The sequence below is a fragment of the Zonotrichia albicollis genome, chromosome 13, assembly GCF_047830755.1.
Source record: "Zonotrichia albicollis isolate bZonAlb1 chromosome 13, bZonAlb1.hap1, whole genome shotgun sequence".
NCBI classification, from domain to species: Eukaryota; Metazoa; Chordata; class Aves; order Passeriformes; family Passerellidae; genus Zonotrichia; species Zonotrichia albicollis.
Window position 1 is genome coordinate 6,710,693 of NC_133831.1, and position 26,611 is coordinate 6,737,303.

Genomic DNA, 26,611 nt, shown 5'->3' on the forward strand with positions numbered 1-26,611 from the left:
TGTCATTACAGGGCTCTAGATCAGGTGAAAGAAATGTTATATTTGTGAACTCACCAGTTCAAAACCTTTGCTTATGAAAAACTGACTTGTAAATTCGTTAAATCATTATGTTGGAAAAGAATCAGTATTCCTAAATAATCCCACTCCTGCTGCCAGCAGCTATGGAGCAGATTTGGAAAAAGAAAAGCTCTGGAAGACTGTGCATGGTTTGTCTCCCCTTCTGAGGCAGACCTTAGGGCTAAGGTCTCATGGAGACTCAAGTCTCAAACATGATGGAGTTTCATGAGGAGACAATTGATGTAACTGCAGATGGGCCTTAGAAAAAAATAGGAAAAAGGAAAAGGTGCAGAATGGTGTAAATTTATTAAAATGTCTGCAAATCTGATAATACTGCAAAGTTTACAGTAGGCAACTCCAAAAAAAGGAAAGAAGAAATCAGTAATGCCTGAGGTGCCCAGCCAGGTGAGGATTCCTGAGCAGCACCTCTTTAGGAGAATGGTTTTTTCTATTGTGCCAACTGCTTTTTCTTAGAAGAAGAAGGGGGAAATCAGAGGGAAACTGCAGTGGGATGTGGATTAAAGCATTTCACAGAGTAGCTTCTGTTCCAGGTTGCCAGGAGGCTGAGCTGTAAACCTGCCCTGCTCAGGCAGTCATTCCCAGCCCCTGCAGAGGCTCCACTTCACGTCGTGGAGTTGGTTGCAGTGTGCTGGGTGACGGATTCATCCTCCTCTCCCGTCTGCTGACTCTTCTTCTCCGAGGAATTCTGGGAGCTCCTCTCCTCCGCTTCCAAAATCTGTGAGGGAACAAGCAACCAGAAGTCAGGGAAAGAGAAAGCGAGGAGCAAAAGCACAACTTAATTCACAGAGCTGAGATGAAGGGAACAACAATCTGGAGCTGATTTATTTTTGGGAGGGGGTAAAAAGTTTGAGATGAGGTCTCGTGAGAAGAAGAAAACAAGGGGAATCAAAATGTGGAGCACAAAGAGGCAGCAAATCCAAATGTTTTGCCTCACTAGAGTCAAGAAGCCCTGGAGAACCAAATAATCTGTGATTGGGCTAAGGACTAAATTTGACCCTGTGGCTATTTTGTTCTTTGATGGTAATTACAAATAAAAATACATATATCTGTATATATACTGGCATTTATGGCTCTTTTATTATATATATTTTATTTATTTATTTATTTATTTATTTATGGCTCTTTTAAAATACTCCCCCCATAATCCCTATTATCAACTAAAAATTCCTCATTGTTTTCTTTATTAACTAAACAAAACACAATAATCTTTCTCAGTGGTGCAAGTTTTTTCCAGAAAGTCAGGTGGTGACCATAGCACAACCATGTTATATTTCCCTGGCAAGGCAATTGAAGCTGTGCTGACTTACACCATACTGTGATTTATCCCAATATATTTTAATTATATTAAAAGCTCTTCAGAGATAATTCCTGAGAGAGAAAAAGCTGACTCTGGATTCTTTGAGTGCCTGTGCTGAATGCTGACATGAATGAAGTTTACCTACCGAGGCTATACGCTGGTCTCTCTGTGCAGTGCTGTATATTGAAACTGCCAGTTTTATATTGGCTTCTTCATTCTCCCGGACCGCCAAAATATTTAACATCTTCCAAGAAATCAGAAGAAAGACCCTCAGCTTTCCCACAAAATGAATGTACCTCTACAAGCCTGACCTGCTAACAGAGCAAATGCTGCATACAAGAATTGTAGAATGAGATTAAATATAGATCTGTGCAAACATGTCCACATCCTGCTAGATCAAGCTCATAGTCTTAATTTTAGACTGCTACTGTGTATGAAATTCTTGAATGTAATTACTGATATTAACTGATAAAGCTTTTCTGGAATCACAGTTTTGGCACTACTTTAGAAATGGCACTGATAGCTTTGGCTTGCTCTTTGTCTTATATAGGATTATGCAGTACAAGCAGTGGGAATATTTTGTCTGTTGATACAACAAGACTGAGAAATTTGACACATAGTTCATGAGGTCACAGTGAAATAGCTTCAAATTTCTGAGGAAAAAATGTGATTTTTGCAAAGTTGTTCTTAATTATACTAATATTCTGGGCTAATGTAGTTGAGCATTTCCTCTGCAGCTCCTTCAGGGATTTCTCCTCCTCAAAAAGCATTACAAGAAATCCAATAGCTGTGGCTCCATCTGCTAGAATGATTATATTTATCATGAAGTAATTACAAAGAACACGGATCTGTTACTCAGTGTGATCAGCAGTACAAACAAAGTGGTTTATGAAGTATTTCCCTACAGCTGCTCATGCAACAAGTCACTTCAGTATTTGGGATAGGGTTTCCTGCAGTGCCTAGCACCTAGATCTAGCATTACAAACAATATCCTTTCTTTTTGGCCTCATTCCTGAGCAAATGGCAGGTAGGCTTCCAGATGCCCCAATTCATATATTGTCATTTGTTCTCTGAAATGTTTCCTCACAGGGAAGGAAGACTGAGAGCAGGAGCAGGAGAGTGTGTGACCCTCCATAAATACATTACAGCTACATCTTCACTGAACAATGCCTGAGTAGCAAGCATAATAATTCAGCATGGCCACCAGCTTTGTCTTTTCTCACAGTTTGTGCTGAGGAGGCTTTCAGTCAGCTGAAACTATTTCTGCACCTGATCAGCTCTGACCCTGGACACCTCCCTGTTACCTCTGCTTCAGAGTCCCGCACCAGCTGCTTCAGATCCTTCTGTTCTGCCCTCAGCTCCCACAGCAGGTTGTAGAGATAACGCATGTTCTTGTGCTTCTCTGAGGACCAGGGCTGGAAGAGATCAGTCAGTGAGGAACAGCAGCACTGCCTGGCTGCACAGATCATCTGCTCTGCACGATCCTGCTACAGCCAGTAAAGCAGCACTCATTGCCATCATTGAAACATCAAAGCCATGGTCAGCATGGGTTTATCAGACTTCATTTTGATTTACATTCCATCAGTAATGTGAACCAGATGGCACACTTTGCCGATGCTGCTGCTTTACAGTTGAAATGAGATGAATAGGAATGTATAGAAATAGAGATGAAAAAAAATGGGATTCCAGCAATGCTATTCTGTGTATTCTGCCAATGGGAAACAGAAATTTCAAAAACCCTATAAGATCAAAAAAAACTACCTACTAACATTAAAAAAAAAGCTACTTTGTATTCTCTGTTTGGTTTTCCTAAGTGTAATTGTACAGCATCACTGCAGAATTTGCTGGCAGGCTTCTGCCTCTGGTTACAGACTTGCACTGATGCTTTAGTGGGGTAACCCCTCACCCCTGATGAGATCATGGCAGCACTCCCCTTCTTTTAGAATATCTTTTATTTAAGGCTAGCTTGCTGCCATGTATTAAGCCTCTGCATCTGCAGAGTAAACGCTGGGCTATCTAAGGAATGATAGGACCCAAGAACTCCACAGCAGAAATAGAACCAGAAGAAAGAGTGTCTGCCTTAGCTGCTCTGTTCTTGCTTATTTTGAAGAGGGAACAACAGAGGACATTTCAGCTTCCCTGCTATGAATCTCCAGAACTGAGTCCAACAGCTGCTGAACCCACATTTTGCAGGATCCCAGGGGATGTAGAGTCTCCCTGATGACCAAACCTGAGAAGATGACCTCAGGCATGGCCAGAGCAGCCCTGCCATGTCACATGTCCCGCACTCCCAGCATGGCAGTGCCTCTCCTGGGCTGTGGCTGTTGTCAGCCTGGAGCTGTGCAGGTGGAGTAGAGGGGCAGCATGGAATCTGTCGTGTTTGTAGTTCTTTCACTGACATTTCACCTTTGTGTCTTGTCATCTTCATACCTGGTATTTGACAGTGTTTTCTCTGCTCAGGAAGACTTCACCTTCTCTCTTCTCCCTCCCTATTACTCTAGCGAAAACCACCTTTGAGGGAATGATGTCATAGATCTCCAGGTGATAGGTCAGCTGGATGACATCGTCTATGACCTTAAAGACACGTTCCTCTACATCTTCATCAGCAGGCTTTTTTGGATTTCTGTGGAAATACTCCCTGATTTGCTAATGGAGAATGAAAAAAAGATACAGAAGCAACTTAGACAACACAAAACTGGGAAATTTACAGATTTGGGTAAAAATTGTGCTTTTCTGCCTGGACTTGCATCTTTTGGCCAATGGTCCTACTGTTCTTGCCTATGTCTTAAAAAAACCCAACCACAAAGCTGCTTAAAGCAATACAGAAGTTTCCTATTTGTGGAGCAGAGTATGCTTTCCAAACTCCAAGTCAGCTTGGGATGCATCCCTGCCTGAGGGACCTGCAGGAAGCAAGGTATTTTGGAGGAAAGCAAAGTTTCCCACATTTCCCAGCACAGGGGAGGAAAAGGTAGCATGTTTGGTGCTAGTCCAAAGACAGACCACTGCATGGCTCTGTCCTGGCAGGTGAAGTGTCTGAGCCATACATACTGCCAGATGTCAGACTTTCTCCTTCTGTTCTGCAAACCTGACCTGACAAGAGGAAGATTACTTGCCTGTAACAAATCAGAGTGATGAGACAATTCATCAGGAGCCTAAAATGATATTAGTTTGGGCTCAGCACACAAAATCATTTTCCTAGTTTTGAATCTTGTGAAAATTTTGTTCTCAAATGATAGTCACTTTTTTTTTCTTTCCTCTGACACACAATTTCCAAGGCTTAGTTTCCTAGTTTAATTCTAGCTGTTCAGTGCAATTCCTGACAACTGGTCACAGTAGCTCTCTGTCAGGCAAGCAACTGTGAGACACAGCAGCTGAACAACGCTTGGATGTCTCATCTGGAGACATCAGCCTCAGCCATGCCCACCGAAAATGAACTGGAGCCCCAGGCATTGTGTTTTGCATAGTTTAAATATCACAGTGACACATATTTTCTGTTCCTGCCTTGGCCATACCACTATGGGGCGGGCGTTAGCCTCAGCTGTGCCAGCCATTTCCATCCCCTGCTCTCTTTCACCAAACTTTATGTGCCGCTTGTGCAGGAGGTCCTCCCGCTCCTCGAAGTACTCTGTCATCTCTGTAGCAGTCTCAGAACGTTTCCAGAGGCCATCAACTCGTGCTTTGTGGTAAAACTCCACTGTGTGCCCAGTCTCAGGTTCCAGTGATGTGTAGGTGTGAGCTAAGGACAAATCAGACACAATTTCAGAGTTAGCAGCTGTAATACACTGAACACAAGCATGGCCAGGGGAGGTCTCATTTTCTTCAGCTTTAGCAACAGATCTGATGCAGGAGTTATCCCCAGCTGCGCAACACTGAGAGAACAAACATAATCCTAAAGAGAAAGTTTCAGCTGCCATCAATTCTGCTGAGAAAAGCAGAAATTTATCACCGTGATACACATGACAACTATGTATTTTTCTAACACGTAGAAAACTGCACAGCTGTGGGAGCACTGCCCAGGACTGCAAGCCACCAACCCAATTCTCTACTCTTCACTGAAGATAATTTTATTTATCTAGGCAATTTATCCCACAAGTATCCTGTCCCCCCTGCCTTTCACCTTTGGGCTTTTGCCACTACTAGAAGGGAGTCATGTGAAATCTCATCAGCTGCAGTGGCTGCCCAGATGAGCTGGAATACCTTTAAGAAGGAGCGGATGTCCAGGATTAAAATGGTCTGTGATCAGCTGTGTTTGATGATTCACTTCTCTCATATACAGCAGGTCTTTTCGGTGTTCAAACCATTCCTTCACCTCCAGTTCTTCAGTACCTGGCAGGAGAAAAGTCATTTTGCAACCTTATGTCACCCTGTTGGAGGTGGCAAAATTCTGATGGGCTCTGAGTGTCTGTGCCAGCACCCTGTGCTCCTGATACAGCCTCAGTGGACACAGTATGGCCACTGGAACTGCCCTGTGCACAGGGGAATTTTGTACCTGAATCCTGATCTACATCTGAGTAGATGAATTATACCCTAAGAGGGTCTATTCCTCTCCATCAACCAGAACTGGAGTGATGAGCTCAGGGATAGAACATGGCACAGCAAAGGGTTATGGATAGACAAGAGAAATTCCATCCCAAATATTTATTGATGGTGTCAGGAGACTGGAGCATCACACTATCCTAGAAGGCTGAGGGCAGGACACTGTCCAGTTTGGAATCTGCATGGTTTCTTGAACCAGCTGTTAAAAATAATGTTTTCAACTACAGAGATATCCTCAGGCTGTAGCTGCCCCTTTCTATGGCCCCTTTTGACACCAATGAGGAAATGAAGATAGTGACACTATTGGATCAAATCCAACCAGCCTTCCATTTCTCTGAAGACTGAAAATCCAAGCAGCTGACCTGTGACACTGAACAGTTTCACTGGTGTATAAAACAGATTCAAACTCTTGTGAAAACCCCTAGCAATGCTGCAAAGTTCAGAGGCTCCACAGACTAAGCATGATGAAGAGTTTGAGGATAAAGGAAATAATTTCCCCACAAAGCTGAAAGGAAAATGAGATAGCACAAGAGAGACTCTGGCAGAAAGGGGACACCTCCCCCTTTCCATGAGCACGGCCCAGGCTGTGGGCTCAGTGTGTGGAGTGTGCTCACTCATCCCTCTTACGGTCAGAGTCTGCGTAGACAGTGAGGCGTTCCACCATCCCGTCTGTATTTGCATACGCCGCCCATTTCTCCTGCTTTGCTTTGTCGTACAGGATCACCTTCTTCCCCCGGGGAAAGGGATTCTCATATTCTGCAGTGGGCAAGAGATATGTCAGACAAATTGACTCCTCTGTACTCAGCCCCCCAAAAAATAATTTAAGAGGGGAAAAAAACATGGTGTAAGGGACATTATCCATTTATTTATTGTGTTCTGCTGGCAATAAAGCTGTTCAGATTCTGCCTGTTGTCCTTTAATGTTATAATGGTATAATAACTCTTTTCTCTCCCCAGACAGGTACTTGATAATGCAGGAGCAGTTCCTTGTGCATAGCAGTAAGAGAAAGACCATTCCAGGCAAAATTCCCAGCTGGCAGGAAAACACAGTGTGGGGTGTGTGTCTGTGGGGGATCAGACAGGGCAGCACTGAGGGCAGCCACTGAACCAACAGGTGTTGTGGCCTTCATCTCTTGTGCTTTGACCACCTGAAGGCAGAACCCTGTGACATAGACAAATGTCCCAAACCCACTGAAAGGTCAGCTGGGGGCAAGCAAAAGGCAAAGGAAAAATACCTACCTTGGGAAGATACCTTAATTCGCTCTACCCATGATAGTGGCATCTCAAAGCTACTGCTTATTTTCTTCTTTTCTTGCTGAAATAGAAGCAGAGATTTGTGCTTTTGGCAGCATCTCTTACTGTGCCAGGAGGCATTTTGGTCCTGGTAAACTGCAGTGATGAGAGCTCAGCTCATGAGAGGCTGTGTTCTGGTGAGTACCATGGCACAGCTACAACAGCACATCCCTACTCGAGCCTGATGGAATTATCTTCTCCTGGCTACTGCTCATGCTGGCAGGGAATGAATGTGGCAATACCAGATTATTTTATGTACACCCTGGAGGACTCTTTGCTCCCCAGTTATGGGGACAGGCTGAGAAGAGTAGATAGCAGGAGGGAATTATTATTTGCATTCCTCTGTCCTGCTGTGCAGGTGCAAGGTCTGTTTTATCATGCTGTCTTCTCTCAACATGACAACATTTTGTGCTTCTAGTACATGGCATTTTTTGTATTTTAGAGGACACACATTATTTCTGCTTTTGCTTGGCAGATTCACCTTGCAGTCAAGAGGGGAAGGTGACCTGCATAGAAAGAATGTCCACAAAAATCTCATTCTGGATTTTATTTTTTAAAATTATTTCACCCAAAAGGCCAATGCACTGGAGGCTTGCAGAGATCCCTAGCCACTTATGACACCTAAAGTACCACTTGGAGTCCTGCTTCAGAAATCACCAGAACTCTGCTAGATTGAGAAGGAATCTAAACCTGGCCAGAGTAGAAGGGATGTGCCCTGGAGAAGGCAGCAGGCAGGCAGATTTTCACTATGGACACACTGGTTCCATACAGGGTCCCCAGTGCTCAAGAGCATTGCTTGAGTCACTCACCATGTCATCTGTGCTGTCCTTAGGTGACTCTGTGGGCAACTGAGAGTCCTCGTTGCTCTCTGGAAACATAATTTCCCAGTAGAAATGATTACTCAAGTCAAAGCTGAGATCCTAGGGCATATAGAAAAAACTCTTTTAACTACAGGACATTGTTAAGGGCCTGACACTAAATTTGACAACTGCATCAATATGTCTGTGGTGCTCTGGACCTGCCTGGGTGCCAGAGACTTTAGAAACTCTAGGGAGTTGAGCTCCTCAAATCCTTGGCTGGCTGGTGAGACCCCAAAGATTGTTCCTGCGCCTTGAGGTTGCAGAACCCCTTCCTCGTGGTACCTCTTCCTCAGATGAGAGAAAATGGCTGGAAATGCTTCTGCCTCCTTCCTCTGGGCAAGTATGGCCCCAAGGGCAAGCTGATCTAACTCAGACCCTCACCTCCCAGACCCTGTGTCTGATGGGGGGTAGCTGAGGTGTGGTAAGAGCTGAATCAAGATTTTACCTTCCTTGAGCTATGCTGACTGCCTCAAAAGCTGTTGTTTGAGAAAAGGAGTGCCTAGGCAGCCTTAAAAGCTGAAACTTTTGCACTGTAGGGATTTAATAGATGTGATGGGTATTTGCTAGCTCAGAGTCTGGGATGCCCTGGAGTAGTTCCATAGTCTGTGTAATCAGAGCAACATGACCAAAACCATCACAAGGAATGGTTAAGTGGAAACTGGAGCACTCCTAGTCTTGGGCTTCCCCAGGACTCAGGAGAGCCCAGCTGTCCCTCAGTGCCCAGGCAGGGTGCCAAGGGCTCCCTACCTTGCAGCCATTGCGGCAGTCCTGCATGTTCACCCAGTAGTTCTTGTCGTTCCAGATGCTCTCAATGCCAAGGAAGCACTCATCCTTGGTGCTGTGGCTGTTCCCTGTGAAGGGGTTGATGAAGAAGGTCTCGGGCACCTTCCTCTTCCCAGACAGAACCAGAACCCAGGCGTGCACCCGTAGGCCATGCAAAGAGTCTCGCTTGGGCTTTTCCACCTCCTGCAGCACAGAGGATAGAGCAATAATTATTGCCAGTTCACTGACACTTCATTCCAACCCAAGGGCCATCTTGTCCTTTCCTCTGTCCACTTCTAAAGAACTTCAGGCTCTTAATGCTCTTTAAGAGTGAGGTACATAGTCAGCACATGTTCCTGTGCCAGCACACACTGTGCTCTTGCAGGCCAAGAGCTCGTGGCTATGATCAAGGTTGTGTCATACTTCAGGAGGGTGTGAGCTCTTCTCTTTGGCCAGACATCACCTCTGTCTCAGCTACTTTTCCTGAAGCTCACAGGAAGGTGGACCTTGCTAACTCACCTCAACCACCTCCTCTTCTTTTTCCTCCTCTTGTGTGGGTTTAGCTTCTTCCTCCTCCTTGGCCTTCTGCTGAAGCTCAAACTGGCTCTTTGGCTCTGAAGGGTACTTAATTTTATACTTGTTGGGATCCTCCTCTACTGGTTCCTGCAAAAGCAGGGTATTACTGTGAAACCCAGCAGAGATCAAGAGAAGGAAGTAAATGTATGGCTTACAGGTAACCCCCAGTTCCCAACATTTGGCAGTTTGCAATATTGCACCTGGTGAGCAGAAATTCAGTGAAGCCAAAAAGGCCTTGTAAGGAGCTGCAGAAAATCACTCAAAAGATTCCTTTGGTGGGCACAGACTCAAACCCAGTGTGGACCTGAAGCTGTTCCCCTTAGCTCAGCTCTGGAGCTCACTGGACATGAACAGGCTGAGCATGTGTGCTGGACTCCTCCCTGCCCACTGCCTGCAGATCTCACCTCTGGGGGCTTCTTGAGCCGTGGGCACACCTCCTGGGTCTGGTCCATGGAGCACATCTCGAGGGTGGCATATCCATGCACACAGTAGGCATCGTAGCCAGCCCCCACCAGCAGGGAGCACAGCAGCACGCTGAAGTCAAAGCAGTTCCCTCGCTGGTACTTCACAATGGTGGTTGGGGAATAGAGTGAGCTGGGCTTCAAAGAGAGAGATCACATTCACAGTGCTTGTCTTGTGGAGCTGAAACATGCACCAGGCAGGGAGAGGCATTGCCCCCATCCCTGGGCCCTGCACCTGATGGGAATCTGTTATGTAACATTTCTTTAAAAGCCACTGACTCTAAAACTCCCCTCCAAAATGATCTGGGGAAACTCTGACCTCAAATCTGGTGACAAATTTAACCACAGGAAGGGAAGGAAATGACAAACTCATCAAACTGCTGAAAACCTAATGCCAATCCTGGAATGGGATTTCCCTCTCTCTCCTGCTGTTCTGTCTACAGGTCTTCCAAGGAAAACATCCATAAGCTAAATTATAGTTCACAGGAGGAAACATATTTCTTTTCTGGCCCTCACTGGTGAGCAATAAAAAGTATCACTGCACACACACTGCATACAGAGAGGTTCTAATCCCACTCAGTTCTCAGACATCACCTAAGGTGATCAAGGCAGTCTCCACCTGCTAAATGGAGATACCTTCTGTGTATCTGGCACATCACAAAGTGCCAGAGCTCCTCTTGAGACCCTGGGGCTCTTGGGACAGCCTGTGCCTGGTATAGATTGTTTAGGTCACTCTGCAGTCCTTGATAGCAAGGAGTGTGTTCTTTTAGCTGATTCTCATCAAGAACCTGCCCCAGCTCTGGCATCATCCCTTTTTGCTAACCTAGAAATCTCCCTTCATCCCAAAATATACCCAGATATGGGAATATAAATGTCAAAAAGCGCCTAATAACAGGTCACTGAGGTCAAGTATCATCCCCTAGGGTTTATGTGCTCCTCTGTTCCAAGGTGTCTTGGGTTTTCAGAGGGGAGGCTTGTCAGCCATTGCCTCCCACAGTGCTCCAGCTGCTCACCTGGGCTGGCTGAAGGCAGGCTCTGGTCTTGAAGAAATGGTGCTTAATTACTTAAAAGGTACCACACTGCACATGCACAGTGGATCCAACAGAATGCACAGGGTCTAGGAAAATCAGGGGGCTGCCTAAATAGTGAGGGGAATGGTGGAAGTGTCAGAGACCTTTGTGATCCCAGCCACTGGGACCTGCCCACTGTGCCCTGCTGAAAGGCCCTTCTGTCACCTCTGCTGTGTCTCTGCTGGGGCTGCAGCCCCTTTCTTACCGGTGTGATTGGGCACTTCAGGGGCTCCATGATGAGGTAGTTACTGACAAAGCTGGCACAGCCTGACCAGTAGTACATGTCTGGGTAAGGCAGCAGGGTTGGCCTCACTGTTGTGCTCACAAACTTCTGTAGGGCAAAAAGAGGAGTTTGGTTAGCCAAGAGGCCCTTGGCAGAGTGTCTTCTCCAAAGCCATCCTCAAACCACCCCTGGATGTTGCAGATCAAATTCAGGATATTTCTACAGCATATCAACAGCTGCAATATCCCTTCTCTCCAGTTACAGGATGGAAATTTCATGGGGCTGGGAGGCTGTCTGCTTGCCTCTGGCTGAAACTTCAACCTCATCTCAGACACATTCCAGATGTGATCCAGTTCTTCTCTTCATTTTCAAGTCAAACAGCTACTGCCTTTTCTGGCTTTTACATCCTCCAGCAATTTTTTTTTTTGCCTTGCATGTTGATGGTACAACAAATTTTGGGGAAAGCTGGTACAAAGTAGCAATTCCAGATGCCCAGAGGGCAGGGGGCAAAAATTAGGTCCAGAACTAGACAACAGTTGGGCAGCATGGGCCCAGAGAAAACAAAACCAGACCAAAAACTTCCACATTTACTCCTTCCCTGTAACTTTGGGGAAGTTCAGAGTAAGTCCTAACTCTGGATCCCCATCTGTGGTTGAGCCTGAGCCTTATCTAGTTCATGTGTTTCTTTTCCTTCCCTTTATATTTCTGTGGTCTCTCCTGTTTCCTAAGCATCACTCTGCAGCCCACATGGCAACACCAACATTTATATGGCTCATGGATTTGGACAGCCATGGTGTTCCTGGGGCTCTGTGTGCCCGCTCAGGGGCTGTGGGTTCATCCAGCGGGTTCCCATTCCCTTTAACCAGGAGGGGCTGCTGCTCTTCCACAGCATTTGACACAGTGAATCCAAGTGTTCCCTGTGCTGTGCCCAGCCCCATGCACCCCATACCTGCACTCCACACTCGTTGAGCGGGTGGATGAAGAGCGGCTTGCGGTCAGGGCACAGGTGAGAGTACTGCTGCAAGAAATGGTCAGCCAGCTGCAGCAGCTTCTTCTCCTGCCGGGAATTGGTCTTGTACGAAGATGGTAAGTTGGATGTGTCAATGGAGCTCCAGTCAAATTCACTTATGTAGAAGGGGGAAGCAGAGAGACACAAGTAACAAATAAGCCAGGAGCAATACAGGCAGGATGACCTGATATCAAAACATGGCAGGGCTTCCCTGTTTCACAGGTACAAAATGGGCACCAGATCCAAGGATATGATTTTGACATAGCCAAACATCTCTGGAGCAATGGCAAACTGACGTATACCCAGAGTCTTGGGGGATCTTTATACAGTGGTGAATGGATGTACAAACAAATGAGTTACCTTGTCTTACTTGCACACCCACACTCTTGGACAAACTCATCAGGCACAAAAAACTTCCTCACTCCCATCACCATGCAAAGGGACACATGTGCCATCCACACGTGTGCAATTACCCTGTGGGGCCCAAAGGGACCATCTCTGCTCATCCCAGCCATGGGCAGAGACTTACGTTTCATTGCTTCTGACAGAGGCTTGCTCTGCATCTAGCTCCAACTCATCGAGGAAATCACTGATACGCAAAGAGATCACATCTTCTGGTGGTTGCTCCACTTCCTCCTTCTCCTCCAGGGCCTCCATTCTGCCGGGCACTACAGGAATGCACACACCAGGGCGAACTCAGGGCTGGGACCCAGATACACAGCAACAGAGAAACACTCCCACTGTGGCCGCAGTGCTTTGGTACAGGAGCACGGCCGAGGCAGCCAGAAAGGGAGAGCACTGCGTTTGGGCTGGGACAAACTGTCCAATGTTCGTGGACACCCTAAGCGTGCAGAGCACGCAGAGCCTGGCTCGGCTGGACAGAGCACGTTCCCACATTCAGACCCGTGCCCCGTGTCCTCCCTCCTGCCCGGGGTGCTGCTGGCGGGGCAGCAGCTCCATCAACCCGCTGGGCACCGGCCGTGCCCGAGCCCGCGGCCCGCAGGGGCCTTGGAAGGAGCGGCCGCTCCGCGGAGCCGGCAGCCCCCAAGGGCAGCGCCTGCCGCGTATCGCCGCCGGCGCGGGCGGTGTTTGTGTGCCGTCCCTGCGGTCAGGCTGACCCCGAGCGGGGCACACAGGGAGGCACAGACCTTGCCCAGGGGCCCGCACCGCCCCCGGCCGTCCCCTCACCGCGGCTCCAAGGGCAGAGCGGCCGCTCCGGCCCCGCGCGGCTCCGTTGCTCACCATGGCAACGCCCGCGCCGCGGCTCCGGGACGGGCCTGCGGCTGCTCGGGACGGGGCTCGGGGCTCCTCGGGACGGGCCCGCGGCTGCTCGGGGACAGGGCTCGGGGCTCCTCGGGGACAGGCCCGCGGCTTCTCGGGACGGGGCTCGGGGCTCCTCGGGACGGAGCTCGGGGCTCCTCGTGGACAGGCCCGCGGCTCCTCGGGACTGGCCCCGCGGCTCCTCAAGACGGGCTCGCGGCTCTCACGGACGGGGCCCGCGGCTCCCCCGCGCTCCGGCCCGGTAGGGACACCCTCAGTGTCCCCTCAGACCTCCCGCCACAGCCCCGGCCCCAGAGGTTCCCCGGTACCCCTGCGCTGCCCCAGCCCCGGCGCCTCTCCCGGCCCGGCTGCCGGCACCGTGTCCCGGGCCCGCTGGGAGAACGGGACGGAGCGGAGCAAAACAGGGGACAGCGGCCGGCCCTGCCCGCCACTACGGCTGAGCTGTCGCCCTCCGAGACCCGCTCCGGGTCTCCGAAACTCACGAGTTCGGCTCTTTAAAATTAAAATCATCCCCAGTGATCCTTTGTTGCACAGGCACTTACCCAAAAGCTGGCACCAAGGGATAGCGAGAAACCTTGTTCTTTTTTTGTTTTTCTTTTATTTTTCTACTTCTTTTTCTTTCCCTTTACCTTTTCCTTTTCTTTTTCCTTTTTATATTTTAATTTTCCTCTTTTTTTCCCTTTATTTCCTCTTTATTCTTAATTGACAGTTCATTAGATTGTAAGCAGGGTCAGATGCTAAACACTTTTTTCTGGTTTATTGTGGTTAAGAAAAATTATGGATTGATGGATGGATGTTCACATTCAGCACTCTTTTAAGAGAACCGTAGCAATTAAAGCTTTGAGGATGCACAGACTGCAGTCAAAATATATCAAGAAGCATCATTTTCAGTGATTAATGCAATTTGCAGCTGGTTACTGTCACCTAAATGGCATGAACTTGTATTGAGGGCAGGGGTTTAGGTTGGATATTAGGAGAAGGTTCTTCCCCCAAAGGGTGGTTGGGCACTGGAACAGGCTTTCCAGGGAAATGGTCACATCCCCTAAGCTTGCCAGAGTTGAAAGAACATTTGGACAATGCCCTGAGAGGCACAGGGTGGGACTGCTGGAGTGGTCCTGTGCAGGGACCAGGAGTTGGACTCAGTCCTTGTGGGTGCATTTCACAATTGGATATGAAACAAAGCGGGGTAAGATCCTCCATCTCTCAGCAGTACTTCTCAGCAGTTCTTAAATGCCAGAAGTCAATTAAAAAAAAAAAAAAAAGATAAAGCAAATATATGTTGTGGTTCCAAAAGTGCCTGTACTCAGCGCCCAAAGTTATCTGGCCTTGGCGTGTGCTGCTGTGGTATCTGTTGTTATTGCTGCATCAAAAACAGATACCACAAAACCAGCTGGATGCCCAGACCCCAGATCCCGGCGGGTTTTGCTGGCAGTCCCTGTTTGGGCCCCTGTCAGGGCTGTGGATTGGGTCAGCACCCACACTGAGCTGTCGTCTCATGGGCACGGCCATCCCTGCCGGAGGATGGGCTTTGAGAGTCCTTTCCTCCTCCCGGGCCCCGAGGGATGCTCAGCGGGCTCTTGTGCGGTCCCAAAGGCTGCGTGTGTGCGAGGAGCTGTCGGGAGGCGATAAAAGGCACAGGAGGGAGGCACGGAGCAGCCCCGGTGTGCCCAGCCAGCCCCGAGGGGGAAGGAACATGGATGGAGGAGCAGAGAGCAGCCCGGCAATGGTGAGCAGGGAGAACAAGGTGGTGGGATCTCCCAGGATGGATCTCTCAGGATGGATCTCTCGATGTGGATTTCTCAGGATGGGATCTCTCAGGATGGATCTCTGAGGGTGGGATCTCTCAGGATGGGATCTCTCAGGGTGGGATCTCTCAGGATGGGTCTTTCAGGGTGGGATTTCTCAGGGTGAATCTCTCAAGATGGATCTCAGGATGGATCTCTCAGGGTGAATCTCTCAGGATGGGATCTCTCAGGGTGGGATCTCTCAGGATGGGTCTCTCAGGATGGATCTCTCAGGATGGGTCTCTCAGGGTGGGATCTCAGAGCGTATATGTCAGGATGGATCTCTCTGGGTGGATCTCTCTGGGTGGATCTCTCAGGATGGATTTCTCAGGATGGATCTCCATGTTATAGTTACAATTTACTGGAACAGTGAGGATCCTTTTGCAAATTCTAACTCTTCAAAAGAGCTGTAGTGGGAAGAGGGTAACTTCTTTCCCCTTTGGGGAGCCCAGACTGATGTCCCATCTGTGCAGCTTTACTCAAATTGCCTCTGGAATGTGGCGTTATCCCTGCCAGCACATCCCTGTGGGTCCCAGGGCTGGTTTCTCCCACCTCCTTTCTGGAACAGCTACATAAATTCAGGATAGTATTTGACCCTTGTGTTAACCTGATGGGGCAAAGCTGATCTGGACCTTTGAGGCAGGAAATTACTTTGCTTTATAGAAATACAGCACAGAAAATATTTCACCAATGCTTGAGGATTCAGCCTTTCTGAATGACTGCAAACATCTCCAGTGAGCATGATAACAAATCCGAGTTATCCAGAGCCTGCTTGTTTTTCCAGGACAGGACTGTGAGATGTTTGCTGCTGCTCTCTGTGCTCTGCCTGGCTGGCTGTGAAGGCAACAAGAGTGAGTCTCCCTGTGCTCCGTTCCTGCTGGGTCATGGATGGGTAGCATGGCAAGGAAAGGTCAAACCTCCACCTGATCCTTGTTCAAGTTCCTCATTCAGCATGCTACTGAAGGCTGCTAAAGAGGAACAATAGAGCAGGGCTCAGAGAGGCAAGAACTGGGGTCCAGGAGCCAGCAAAACAGGCAGAAACTGCAGGCTGTCCCCCCCAGGCACAAAGGGTGTGTAACCCATGGGGCTGCAATGTGCCACCATGCTCTCTGGTGACAGTGACAGGCCCCTTAGCTCTGCTGCAGATTACAGCCAGGCTCAGGAGGTCTCACAGCCTCCCAGCAAGCTGAGGCAGCAGGTTCTTCCTCAGATGTGTCTGCTCTGGCTCCAGGCAAGGATCTCAGCCCTTGAGAGCTGTGCAGAGCTTCCTGCTGTGGGGTGAACTCTCAAATCTCTCATCAGGGAGAAATTCCTGCTGCATTTCATCTTTCCTGCCTTTCCTTTGCTGCAGGTGAACTGGCCAGCGCCCATGGCCCGGGGCCAGAGGTTGCCCTCCGTGTCAGGAGGAGCCCAGATCCCTGCCTGCCCAACCCGTGCCAGCACCAGGGGCAGTGCCAGGTGCCTGTGGACAGACCTGTCTGCAGCTGCAAGCCAGGCTTCACAGGGGAATTCTGCCAAGGTAGGGCTGGGAATGCTGGAAAGGGAGTCTGTCCATGGGCACCAGAGGGAAGGGAGATGGGCACAGTTCACTGTTGTTAACATGAGCACATCCCAGCTCCTGGTTCAGGTGTATTCTGCACCACTACAACCCTATCCTGGCTATGTGCTGGTAGAAAACCCAGACACAGGCTATTTTCCTCTTCCCCAAATGCCTGAATTCCTTGGCTGTGCCATGGTGTAGCAGGACAGGCTGCAGGGTGCAGCTCCCTCACAGTTTCAGAACAAGCACATCCACCCTGGCACAGATACAGTGAAGCCTCTTCCAGATACTGTCCAAAAACTCTTTCTTCCTCTGAAGGAGAGGATCCCTGTCCCTCTGGTGCCCTAGACACACTGGGGGGTTTGTGTGGAGACCCCTCCAAAGGGACCAGCCTGTCTCCTGCCCAGTGTCTCTGAAGAGCCGTACAGCCTGAACCAAGGCTGCTGAGCTCAGTGGGACTGTGCCACCCTCCAGCTGGCCTGGGGCTCCTTCAGGCCTCTCCCTCATTGCTATTGCAGATGGCTTTTTCCCCCAGATGTGGTGCTGAAGCTGGCCTGTGAGGAAGAGCACATGAAGATGATGGTGAGGAAGGAGGTGTTTGAGCACTTGAAAATCCCACTGGAGCTTGTCCACTTGAAGAACCAGGCATGCAAGGTCTCAGAGAAGGAAGAAGAGGGTGAGCTGTTTTTTGCAGCCGTTCTCACAGGTGAAAACCACACTGCCTGTGGATCAGTAATCCAGGTGAGGATCCATAGCTCCAAAGCCAGGAGAGGAGCAGACATGGTGAGGTGGGACAGCAAAGGGCAAACACCAAAGGCTTTTGCTTTTATATCTGGGTACTGAAAAGTCCTCATACTCCTTGAAAGTCTCCCTTGAGGATGTCAGAAAGCTCTTCTGCCTCCACCAAACCCCTGCTGGCAGCACATTTTCTCATTTAGGAGAGCTTGGAAGTCTCATTGTGCACTGGTAACAGCCCTCAGCTTTCTGGAGACATCCTGTGAGCTCTGCAGCCCTGTCCCCTTGGTCCTTGACTTGCTTCATGGAGCAGGAAGGGAGCAGACAAGGTTCTGGAGCTCTGCATTGCACAGCAGAGCCCTGTGCTCACCTGTGCCCACTGTGCCAGCAGCCCCCAGGCACAGGCTGAAAGCCCAGCAGATATCCAGGCTTGGAGCAGCTACAGCTGAGTTGTGCCTTCTGAACTTGCAGCTCTGTGTGTGGCTTTAGTCATGACCTTGATTTCTGTGTCATTCCAGCAAAACAGCTCCCATGTCTCGTACTCCAACACCATCGAGTCGGAGCAGGAGGCCCCCAGGGCCACCATCTCCCGCAGTTTCCAGCTGGAGGTGCACTTCTCCTGCATCTACGCCTACCAGCAGGTTGTGAGACTGCCCTTTGCTCTCACTGCTGTTGACAAGTGAGTGCCCCACTTCACCTGGCTGCTGACATGGTGTCCTTGGGCTTGGAGAGAAGTAGATTCACTGAGACAATTTGCAAAGGTGCTGGGGAGCCCCAGAGAGCTCTGAGAGCAATGGTGGCTTCACCTGTGCAATGTCCTTCCTCCCTCCTTGTTGTGTTTGTGAGCTCCCATCCTGTGCTCTCCTCCCAGGCTGGTACAACTTGTGGTCAGAGAAGGACACTTCAATGTCAGCATGAGACTCTACAAGTCCCCCTCCTACCTCGAGCCTTATCACCTGCCAAGTGTGGCTGTGCCCCTCACGGACACTCTCTATGTCCTGCTGAAGATGGAGGGGCAGCACCAGCTCAAGTACTTCCTGCTCAGTGTTCTGGACTGCTGGGCCACACCGAGCCCCGATCCACACCAGGACACGCAGCACAAGCTCATTGAGCAGGGGTGAGGGCAGTGAACCCAGCACATCCCATCTCCTTGCGCCACAGTGTGTCAAGGACTAGACAGAAATAGGCCTGTGGGCTGCCCCCATTCCCTGTGGGATGTGTTATCCCACTGGGATAACCCTGCTCCACCTCATTTGCCACCCACTGACCCAGCTCCCATGTCCCAGGTGTCCCCATGATGAGACAGTGACCTATCTCAATGCCATTGGGGAGAGCACCAGTGCCAAGTTCAGCTTCCAGATGTTCCAGTTTGTTGGTTACCCCGAGATGTTCCTGCACTGCCGTGTGCAGCTCTGTGTTCCTGACAGCCCAGAGCCCTGTGCCAAGGTGAGATCCCTTGCCCTGGGTGGCTCTGGGACCTGGGTGTGGGAGCTGGAGATGGGGGTTTGAATCCTTTCTTCCTGAGATAGGGTGGTGGGGTAACTCTGAGAAGGGGTTTAGTCTTCAATCTTTGGCTTACAAGACCCATGTCTTTATAAACTATTAGAGTTAATTAGAGCTTGAGTAGTTTATTTTCTAGGGGGGCCACAAGGGGAAATAAAACTAGGATGATTGTGAAGTAAATGAATGAGGCTAGTTGACCAATGATGATGAATGCCTTCACTGCCTCTGCTTGGACAAAGGGCTCTGCTCTGCTTTTGGGTGCCTCACCCAAACACCTCCAGAATCAGAAGCCCTGAGCACCAAAGGTGCAGGGGCCTGACCCCACCAGAGACCTCCTTTCCCTCTTCCCTGGGAAAGGGACATCTACAGGATGGCCCAGGTGCAGGGTGTCCTCCCCTGCCCTCCCATCACCCTTCCATCACCCATCCCTCCCTCCCTTCACCCTTCCCTCCCTCCCATCACCCTTGCCTGCCCTCCCATCACCCTTCCTTTACCTTTGCTGACAGCAATGCCCCAGGCACGGGAGGAGCAGGCGGGCACTGGCAGATGACCACAACAGGATTGTCTCCTATGGGCCCATCCTCCTGCTGGCTGCTCCTCCCTCAGGAGCTGAGATCCACCATTCCAGCAGTGACCAGCAGGACCCAGCGGGTATGTATGTCCTCCTGGGCACCCAGGGAAGTCCAGGAGCAGGGCTGGGGGCAAGCACACCTATGGCATGGCTCAGAGCAGGCATGCATGCTGAGCTGCAGGCAGCAGAGATGGGTGGAGGCCATCTGAGGTGTTGAGTCCTGTCAGTGCCTTCAGGATCCCAAAGTACCCCCAGCTCCTGTGGCTCCTGCCTGTCACAGGAGATGGCCTCCCTGAATGTATCCCCAGTCAGGAGATGCCTCAGAGGGCTCAGGGGACCCAGACACACACCCAGTCTCTCTCCTCTTTGGCAGGACCCAGCCCGTGGCTCTCCAGGGCCCTCATCCTGCTGGGTGTGCTCACCGTGCTTGCTGTGGCTGCTGTGGCTGTCAGCGTGAGGCGCAGGATGGGTTAGGAAACAGCTGTTTCCCAATAAACATCACAGCAGCAGAGAGGCTCTTGCTGTGTCTCTGTGGGTGTTCTGGGGAAGGGGGTAATGGCTGGGTGCAAACAGTGCTTGAAGGATGAGGTGCATCACAGTGTTTCTGTTCCCTGTGGCATCTCTTGGACCTTCTCCCTTGTGGGGCCATAGTCTCTAAACCCAGAGTGTGTACCCAGGGATGGGAGAGCCCTTCCTCCTGCTTCCCTCTTCCCCACAGAGTCACTCTGGCATGTGGGGGATACCCCACTCTAGATACCAAAGCTGGTCCTTGCATAGTTCTGTGCCACACAAAGACAGCATTAGCACAGAAAGGGCTGCTTTGTGCATGCACATGTGTGTGTGTGGGTATGGGTGTGGGTGTGTGCACCCATCCATAGTGATTTCTTCTCCCTTCATTCTTAACATTTCTCATTTCATTCATGGCAAATGGCCAGCAGGACTTTTCCCATTGATACATCTCTAATATAAAGCAAATAACAAACAATAATGTAGGTATTAAAGACTAAATTCACAGTGCTTAGCCAGCTGGCAGAGATTTAATACCAAAACACAGATCAGAAGACAGAAGTTGCCCTGCAAGGCAGCTGTATGTGCATTTTGGCTAGAGCACCATGTCCATGAGGGCATTGATGCTGGCCCCAGAGGCTGTTTGGCAGGAAGGACACACAGCAGATCTCTGCCAGAGAGCAAGGAGATGCTTTGCAAAGAAGCTCATGGATTTCCTCTTCTCTTTGCTGATTCCCAGAGGCAAACCCCCCACATCTGGGCTGCAGCACATCAATCCTCTCCCTCCAGTGGCAGGAAACTCACTGCTGGGCTGGTTCAGCACCAAAAGCCACCTCTAGCAAAGAGGGTGATGGCTCCATCCTGACTGAAAGCAGGTGCTTTGGGGGCTTTCTCCTTGTCCCTGGGGAATGAGGTCAGGGCCACCTCGAGACCGTGGAGCTGCAGCCTGGAGGGGCTTTGCAGAAGCACCGTCTGTGGAGCTCCTTGCCCAGGGCAGCCCAGCAGGAATGGAAGGGAAAAGCAAAGAGCCCTGCTGAGGTGGATCATGCCCACTGAAGGTAAACTGAGGCATTGATAGCTGATCTCTCCCTCTGGAGGAAGCTGCATCTGCCAGGAGGGCTCTCAGTGGGTGCAGGTGCAGGCAGGGCAGGGAGAGAGGTCCAGCCAGGAGCTGCTCCAGCCAGGGGCTAGTCCTGGGAGCCTGTGGTGGTTTTGTCATGTCTGATAATGTAGGAGAGGGAACCAGTGCTCTCCTTTGTCTTTGGGTAGTAGAGGACAACCAACCAGATGAATATGAATATTCCTGCAGGGAAAGGAAGACAAACAGCAGCAGCAGGAGACAATCTTGCCAGGATGCTAATGACACTTTCCTTCCACTTCCAGAGGATTCCCTCAGCTCACCCCCTCCTTCACAGGAACCATTTGGCTGGGAGTGGATAATGCCCCTAGTCCCCTGCTAAGGAATGTCCTTGGAGGAAAACCACCACGGGTGGAAGGGTGTAATTGGGAGCCAAGAGCAGCTCCATGCTGGTGGTTGGGACCTGCCCTGACAATAGGAGGGGTATTACAGTGCTGGGAAGACCCTGGTGCCTTGGGATCCCTGTTCACCCCACAGCCAGGCTGGCTCCTGCCTCTCCACCTTCCCCACCCAAGCCAGGGAACCCAGCTCAGAGTGGGTGCTCACCTTGCAGGGAGTTGAGGACGGTGAAGAGGTGGAGCACAGCTGCAGAGGAGATGCCATAGGTGAGGAATGCCAGGGCCCAAGTGGCTCCCAGCAGGCAGAAGAGCCCTGCTGCCACCAGAGCCACCTTCCAGGGCTTGCTGTGTCCCTGCACTGCCCCAGTGCCCTGCAAGCTGCAGCTCTTGTGGGTCACCACCCCAAACACAGCCATGTTGAAGAGGAAGATGAGGCCAAAGTAGCCACAGTTGGTGATGTAGTGGACCAGGAGATGTTTGGGAGTGATCCAGCACCTGGAAAAGAGACAACCCTGGAGCCTCCAGCAACCCTGCAAGCCTCAGCACCACCTTCCCTTGGTGGGATTTTCCAAGGCCAGGGTGGAGCAGGGGGACAGTGATGGGTAAACACTGCCCTGGTGTTGCTCAGCTGGCAGGGAGCCTGGACAAGGTCCAGGTGGACCTTGGCCATCCCTCCATGACCTGGAGGGCTGCAGGCATGACTCAGGAGGCTCAGCATGAGAGCTGGCGGTGGCTGGTGTGTGGCAATCACAATTAAGGAAGCAGAAGCAAAAACATGGCCCAAAGCCAAAGCAGATGGGTGCAACCCCTGACTGCTGCCCTCCTGGCAGGACTGAGCTGCCCCTCCCTGTGCCAAAGGGCCCCCTGAGCCCTGGGGGCAGTGGCACACGCACAGGTGGGCTATGACCTGGTGGTCCGTGGTCTGGATGTGATATTTTCCATAGCTGCCAAGAGCTCCTGCCACTCCCACCACAAGAGCAGGGAAGCCTGGAAGAGGAGAGACACAATCACAGAATTGTTTAGGGTGGAAAAGACCTCTAAGATCACCAAGTCCAGCCGTTAACTCAGCCACATTCACCACTAAACCACATCGCCAAGTACCACATCCACACATCTTTGAACACTTCTAGGGTTGGTAACTCCACCACTGCCAGGACACCCTGTTCCAGTACCCGACCACCCTTTTAGTGAAGACATTTTCCCCAGTACCCAATCCAAGCCTCCCACTGCCCCTCTCCCCCAGGCTGCTCACCCCAGCCCAGCAGGCACAGCTTTGCCAGGTAGTGGTGGATGTAGGTGCCCAGGACCTTGACAAAGAGGAGGTAGAGCTGGCAGCCCTCCAGCGCCATCCAGGTGAAGCAGCAGAGCAGGCAGTAGTGGGTGAGCCCCCCCAGGGCCCTGCAGGTGCTTGGGGAGGCCCTGGCAGCGAGCCCAGTGCTGAGCAGGAAGGCCAGGTTGAGGAGGAGCAGGCTGCCCACGAGGTTGAGGTGCAGCCCCAGGTTGGTGCGGACGGTGTCCTCCAGTCTGAACCTGCACCTGTGTCCCCACAGGGACAGGAAGGGTCACAGGTGAGCAGGGCCCTGGGCTGTGGCACAGCAGGCCCAGGAGAGGCACTGGCACTGCCTCACGCCTCTCCCAGCCTGGCAAGCCCCCGTGGAGCTGCTGGTTCATCCCACCTGACGAAGACGCAGAAGGCCATGGTGAAGACGGAGAAGGCCATGGCTACTCCACAGCCAGCGGTGGCAACAGCCATCAGAGCTCTTGCTGTGGGGCCTTCCAGAGCTGGGCTCTGCCAAACATGCACATGTTGGGTCAGACAGGCCCTGCACCAGCCTAGGAAACCTGACTGCAAGCACCAGAGCCATGGGGCTGCTGCAGGGACCCCATACCAGCCCACAGATCTTCAGGGGAAGCAGAGCAGTGGTGGCTCAGAGGAGATGCTCTGTGGGTGAAGTGACCACTGTGAGCACCCTCCTGGGGATCTCCACCAGGATCTGGGACCTCAAGCCTTGTTCTGCCAGAGCCTGCACCAAGCTGGGGCCTTTTCCAGCCTGCCCTGCTCAGCTGAGCTGCTGCTGCCCTCCTGAGCTGGGGCTGGGCTCGGGTTTGGGACCTTGCCTTGCCTGAGCACAGCTCTAATTGTCCCTGTGTGGCTACTCATGACACCCAAGTGTGCAGGCAGCACTGCCAGGGCACAAGCAGGAGCTGCAGGGAGCGGGATCGTCACCAGGAGCAGGGTGAAGAAGGTGAGATGGTCACAGGAGCAGACTGTCCCCTTGTCCCCGGGCTGTGTGTCACATCCACTGCTGCGCCAGCCTCCTGCCTGCCCTGCAACAGGCAGGGGGAGCGGCTGTGAGCGCTGGGACAGCGCCCGTGCCCGCCCCGCACCTGCCCCGAGCAGCCGCACCTTTGCTGGCATCCCAGAACACGCATCGGGGGGTGACACCCTGCAAGGGAGAGAGCAGCGTCAGCCCTTGTCATGGGGGAGCAGGATCAGCCCCGGAATGGGGAGGGCACTGGAGGGGAGGGCAGGGCAGCCCTGCAGCTCTGACTCACCTGGGGCAGCTCCCCGTGGCTGAAGGTGATCTGCACGGGCTGCTGCAGCCCCGAGATGCTGCTCTCCCCCACCGTGATGCCCACCACGGTGTTGTTCAAGACCTGCCCTGTCTGGTTGATTTCCTGTGGAGGGGAAACCCTGCCAGGGCTGAGCTGGTGGGTGGCAGGGGCTGGGGGCAGCGGGAGGGATGCTGGCAGTGCCAGCTGTACCTGGAACATGCCAAGTTGCTGGATATTGAGGACTGTCACCACCACTCGCACTGTTTGGCTGGTCAGGGACCGGAATATCCCCCTGGGGAGGTGGATTTTACCTGCCTTCCCTTTCTCTGTAGCATTCAGCCTGCTGGGGCCCTGCAGCAGAGAACAGTGAGAGGTTGTTGCTGCCAGGTCACATCTCTGTTCAGAACCCACCAATCTTGCTCCAGGTACAAATTCAGCCCTGCCCAGGTGGGTTTGCTCTGTAACACCAGCAGGAGCCCTGAGGGGAAGGGGAAAACCTCATTGCCAGCGCCCAGCATCTGTGGGGGCAGAGCTGGGAGTGGGAGCCAGCAGATTCTCTACCCACACATGGTCCTCTGGGACATCCAGAGCCTGGAGAGCCTCTGGGTGGGCAGGAGGCACAAGGTCACATCTGTCCCTGCTCCTTTCCTACCTCACACTCCCCCTGCCCACCTGGTGTGCTGGGATGGCTCCTTGGGGAGGGCTTTTTCCTCCCAAGCACCCCTTCACATGGCTCCTTGCCAAGGGATGTTGAAGTTGATGTGGGCCCATGATGCAACCCCACAGGGAGGAGGAAGAGCACAGCAGGGCACACCACACCCTGGGCAGGGGCTGAGGGGTGCTTGGAAGGTGTGGGACCTTCCAAGCAAGGGAGAGGCAGGGACACAGCTCACCTCAGAGGGGGAGAAGGCGATGAGCACATCGCGGGTGACAGCCCTGCTGACATTGAGGAGCAGAGTCTGGAGCCCAGCCAGCTGACTGTGCAACCCCGACTGCAGCAGCCTGTGAGACAAGGGGGGCTGTGGGACACGAGGACGTGGGGACTGAGCCCCCAAACCCCGTCCTGGCCAGCCCTGCCCTACCTGAGCCAGTGCTCCCTCAGGCAGACACAGGCGCGGTTCCGGGAGCGCCACAGCTCCGGGCAGCGCTGGAACAGGTGGAACACTGGGGTGCTGCTGCCCGGGCTCTGCTGCTCCAGCACCGTTCTGCAGCACTCCCTGTGCTCATCACCCCGGGGCAGCTCTGGGCAGGGACAGCAGTGACCGCCGGGCACCACAGCACGGGAGGGCACTGGGAGCCAGGGGGGAATGGAGGGGACACTCACCGAAACAGCTGTCCTGTCCCTCGGCAACATCTGGATGGAAAAAGGGGGGAAAACACCAAAACCTAGGGTCAGCCCTCCCTCTGTCCAGAGGGAAAGGGGAGGAGAAGGCAGGAGGGTCTAGCAGCTGCCAGGTTGTAAAGGAACAGTCCTGCAGTTACGTGGGCTTCAAAAACATCAATCAGAGCTGGTGAGGGCAAAATCACCGTGCCCAGCCTGCCTGAGGGGCTCACAAAAGAGACCCTGGACTGCTGAGCCCAGGTTTTAGAAAAGCCCCGAGAAACAAAGCCCCCAACTCTGCTCACCTCTGCACATGGGGATGCTCCTCTCTGGCCCGTCCACATTTCAGGATGAAATCCCCACTTGGTCTTTTGGTGAGCACCTTCCCGTGGGAAACCTTCCCACAAAGCCCATGCACCACCCCCAGTGCCAAGGATGCCACTCACCAGGCAGCAGCAGGAGCAGCAGGACAGTGCCCAGGAGCAGGTTCATGCCACTTTGTGGGGTCTCCTGGCTGCCCCCGGCCATCCCACCACGCTCTGCTCCCCTTGTCCCGGCAGCTCTGCTCCTCCCCAGGCTCCCCTGGGGCTTGTGGCCACTTCTGAGGCAAGAGCTGTTCCTCATTTCCCTTTTGGGAGCCCCTCACACCTTCCTGTGGGCTGGCAAGTGACCTCCTGTCCCAGCTCACAGCAACGACACCAACCACCCGAGCTGCAGCTCCTGCCCCTGACAGCTCAGGGCTCTTTGCTTTCCCTTTCTCCCACACTCCTGATGGCCCTAACCAGCCCAGCAAGTGCTGGAGCATCCTCATCCTCATCTGGCCATCACCACAAGCCTCCAGGATGAAGCATCCACTTCCTGCTCCAGCTGGGTGGAGGGGGTTGATCCGCAGCCAGCTGGAAGGGGGGTGGTGGGATGGGAAATGTGGTGCTGTGTTTGCAAGGGGCACAGCCAGGACAGCCAGATCCTGCCTGGCCCCACAGCCACTGAGGGATGATTCCTATCCTTTGATGCCTCCCTCCTTGGATCCCTGTTCTCCCTTTCTGCTGGGGAGTCACAGTCCCTGGTGATTCCCAAGCCGTGGTACCTCCCTCCATAACCCCATCCCCAAAGGTACCTCCCTCCATAAACCCAGTCCCAAAGGCAGCCAGAGCTCTGCCAGGAGCACCATCA

At 52.0% G+C, this 26,611-nt stretch overlaps 3 protein-coding genes across 5 annotated transcripts; 1 reads left to right on the forward strand and 2 right to left on the reverse strand.

The window, feature by feature from the left end:
* Positions 1 to 344: 344 nt before the first annotated feature.
* Positions 345 to 13,546, reverse strand: DRC7 (dynein regulatory complex subunit 7). Of its 3 annotated transcripts, none has more exons than XM_074550846.1 (16): positions 13,407 to 13,546; positions 12,694 to 12,832; positions 12,105 to 12,279; positions 11,138 to 11,263; positions 9,806 to 10,000; positions 9,345 to 9,488; positions 8,811 to 9,029; positions 8,013 to 8,123; positions 7,150 to 7,225; positions 6,539 to 6,667; positions 5,573 to 5,701; positions 4,888 to 5,111; positions 3,806 to 4,021; positions 2,680 to 2,790; positions 1,521 to 1,619; positions 345 to 793 (listed from the first exon to the last, which is right to left on the reverse strand). In XM_074550846.1, the coding sequence occupies exons 2-16, from the start codon at positions 12,819 to 12,821 to the stop codon at positions 680 to 682; spliced, it is 2,196 nt and encodes a 731-aa protein (XP_074406947.1). In that variant the 5' UTR covers positions 12,822 to 12,832; positions 13,407 to 13,546; the 3' UTR covers positions 345 to 679. The 3 variants fall into 3 exon arrangements, with proteins under 3 accessions (XP_074406947.1, XP_074406946.1, XP_074406945.1); XM_074550845.1 differs by lacking the exon at positions 13,407 to 13,546 and adding an exon at positions 13,313 to 13,401; XM_074550844.1 differs by lacking the exon at positions 13,407 to 13,546 and adding an exon at positions 13,353 to 13,398.
* Positions 13,408 to 20,052, forward strand: LOC102067735 (uromodulin-like). Its single transcript, XM_074551248.1, has 9 exons — positions 13,408 to 13,686; positions 13,770 to 13,929; positions 16,581 to 16,748; positions 17,305 to 17,510; positions 18,023 to 18,183; positions 18,376 to 18,621; positions 18,791 to 18,950; positions 19,514 to 19,658; positions 19,952 to 20,052. The coding sequence occupies exons 1-9, from the start codon at positions 13,408 to 13,410 to the stop codon at positions 20,050 to 20,052; spliced, it is 1,626 nt and encodes a 541-aa protein (XP_074407349.1).
* Positions 20,053 to 20,548: 496 nt separating this feature from the next.
* ADGRG3 (adhesion G protein-coupled receptor G3) lies at positions 20,549 to 26,595 on the reverse strand. Its single transcript, XM_074550829.1, has 13 exons — positions 25,885 to 26,595; positions 25,442 to 25,471; positions 25,200 to 25,359; positions 25,011 to 25,119; positions 24,328 to 24,468; positions 24,118 to 24,240; positions 23,969 to 24,008; positions 23,789 to 23,889; positions 23,238 to 23,350; positions 22,814 to 23,097; positions 22,455 to 22,548; positions 21,770 to 22,056; positions 20,549 to 21,388 (listed from the first exon to the last, which is right to left on the reverse strand). The coding sequence occupies exons 1-13, from the start codon at positions 26,060 to 26,062 to the stop codon at positions 21,273 to 21,275; spliced, it is 1,776 nt and encodes a 591-aa protein (XP_074406930.1). The 5' UTR covers positions 26,063 to 26,595; the 3' UTR covers positions 20,549 to 21,272.
* Between the last annotated feature and the right edge of the window lie 16 nt (positions 26,596 to 26,611).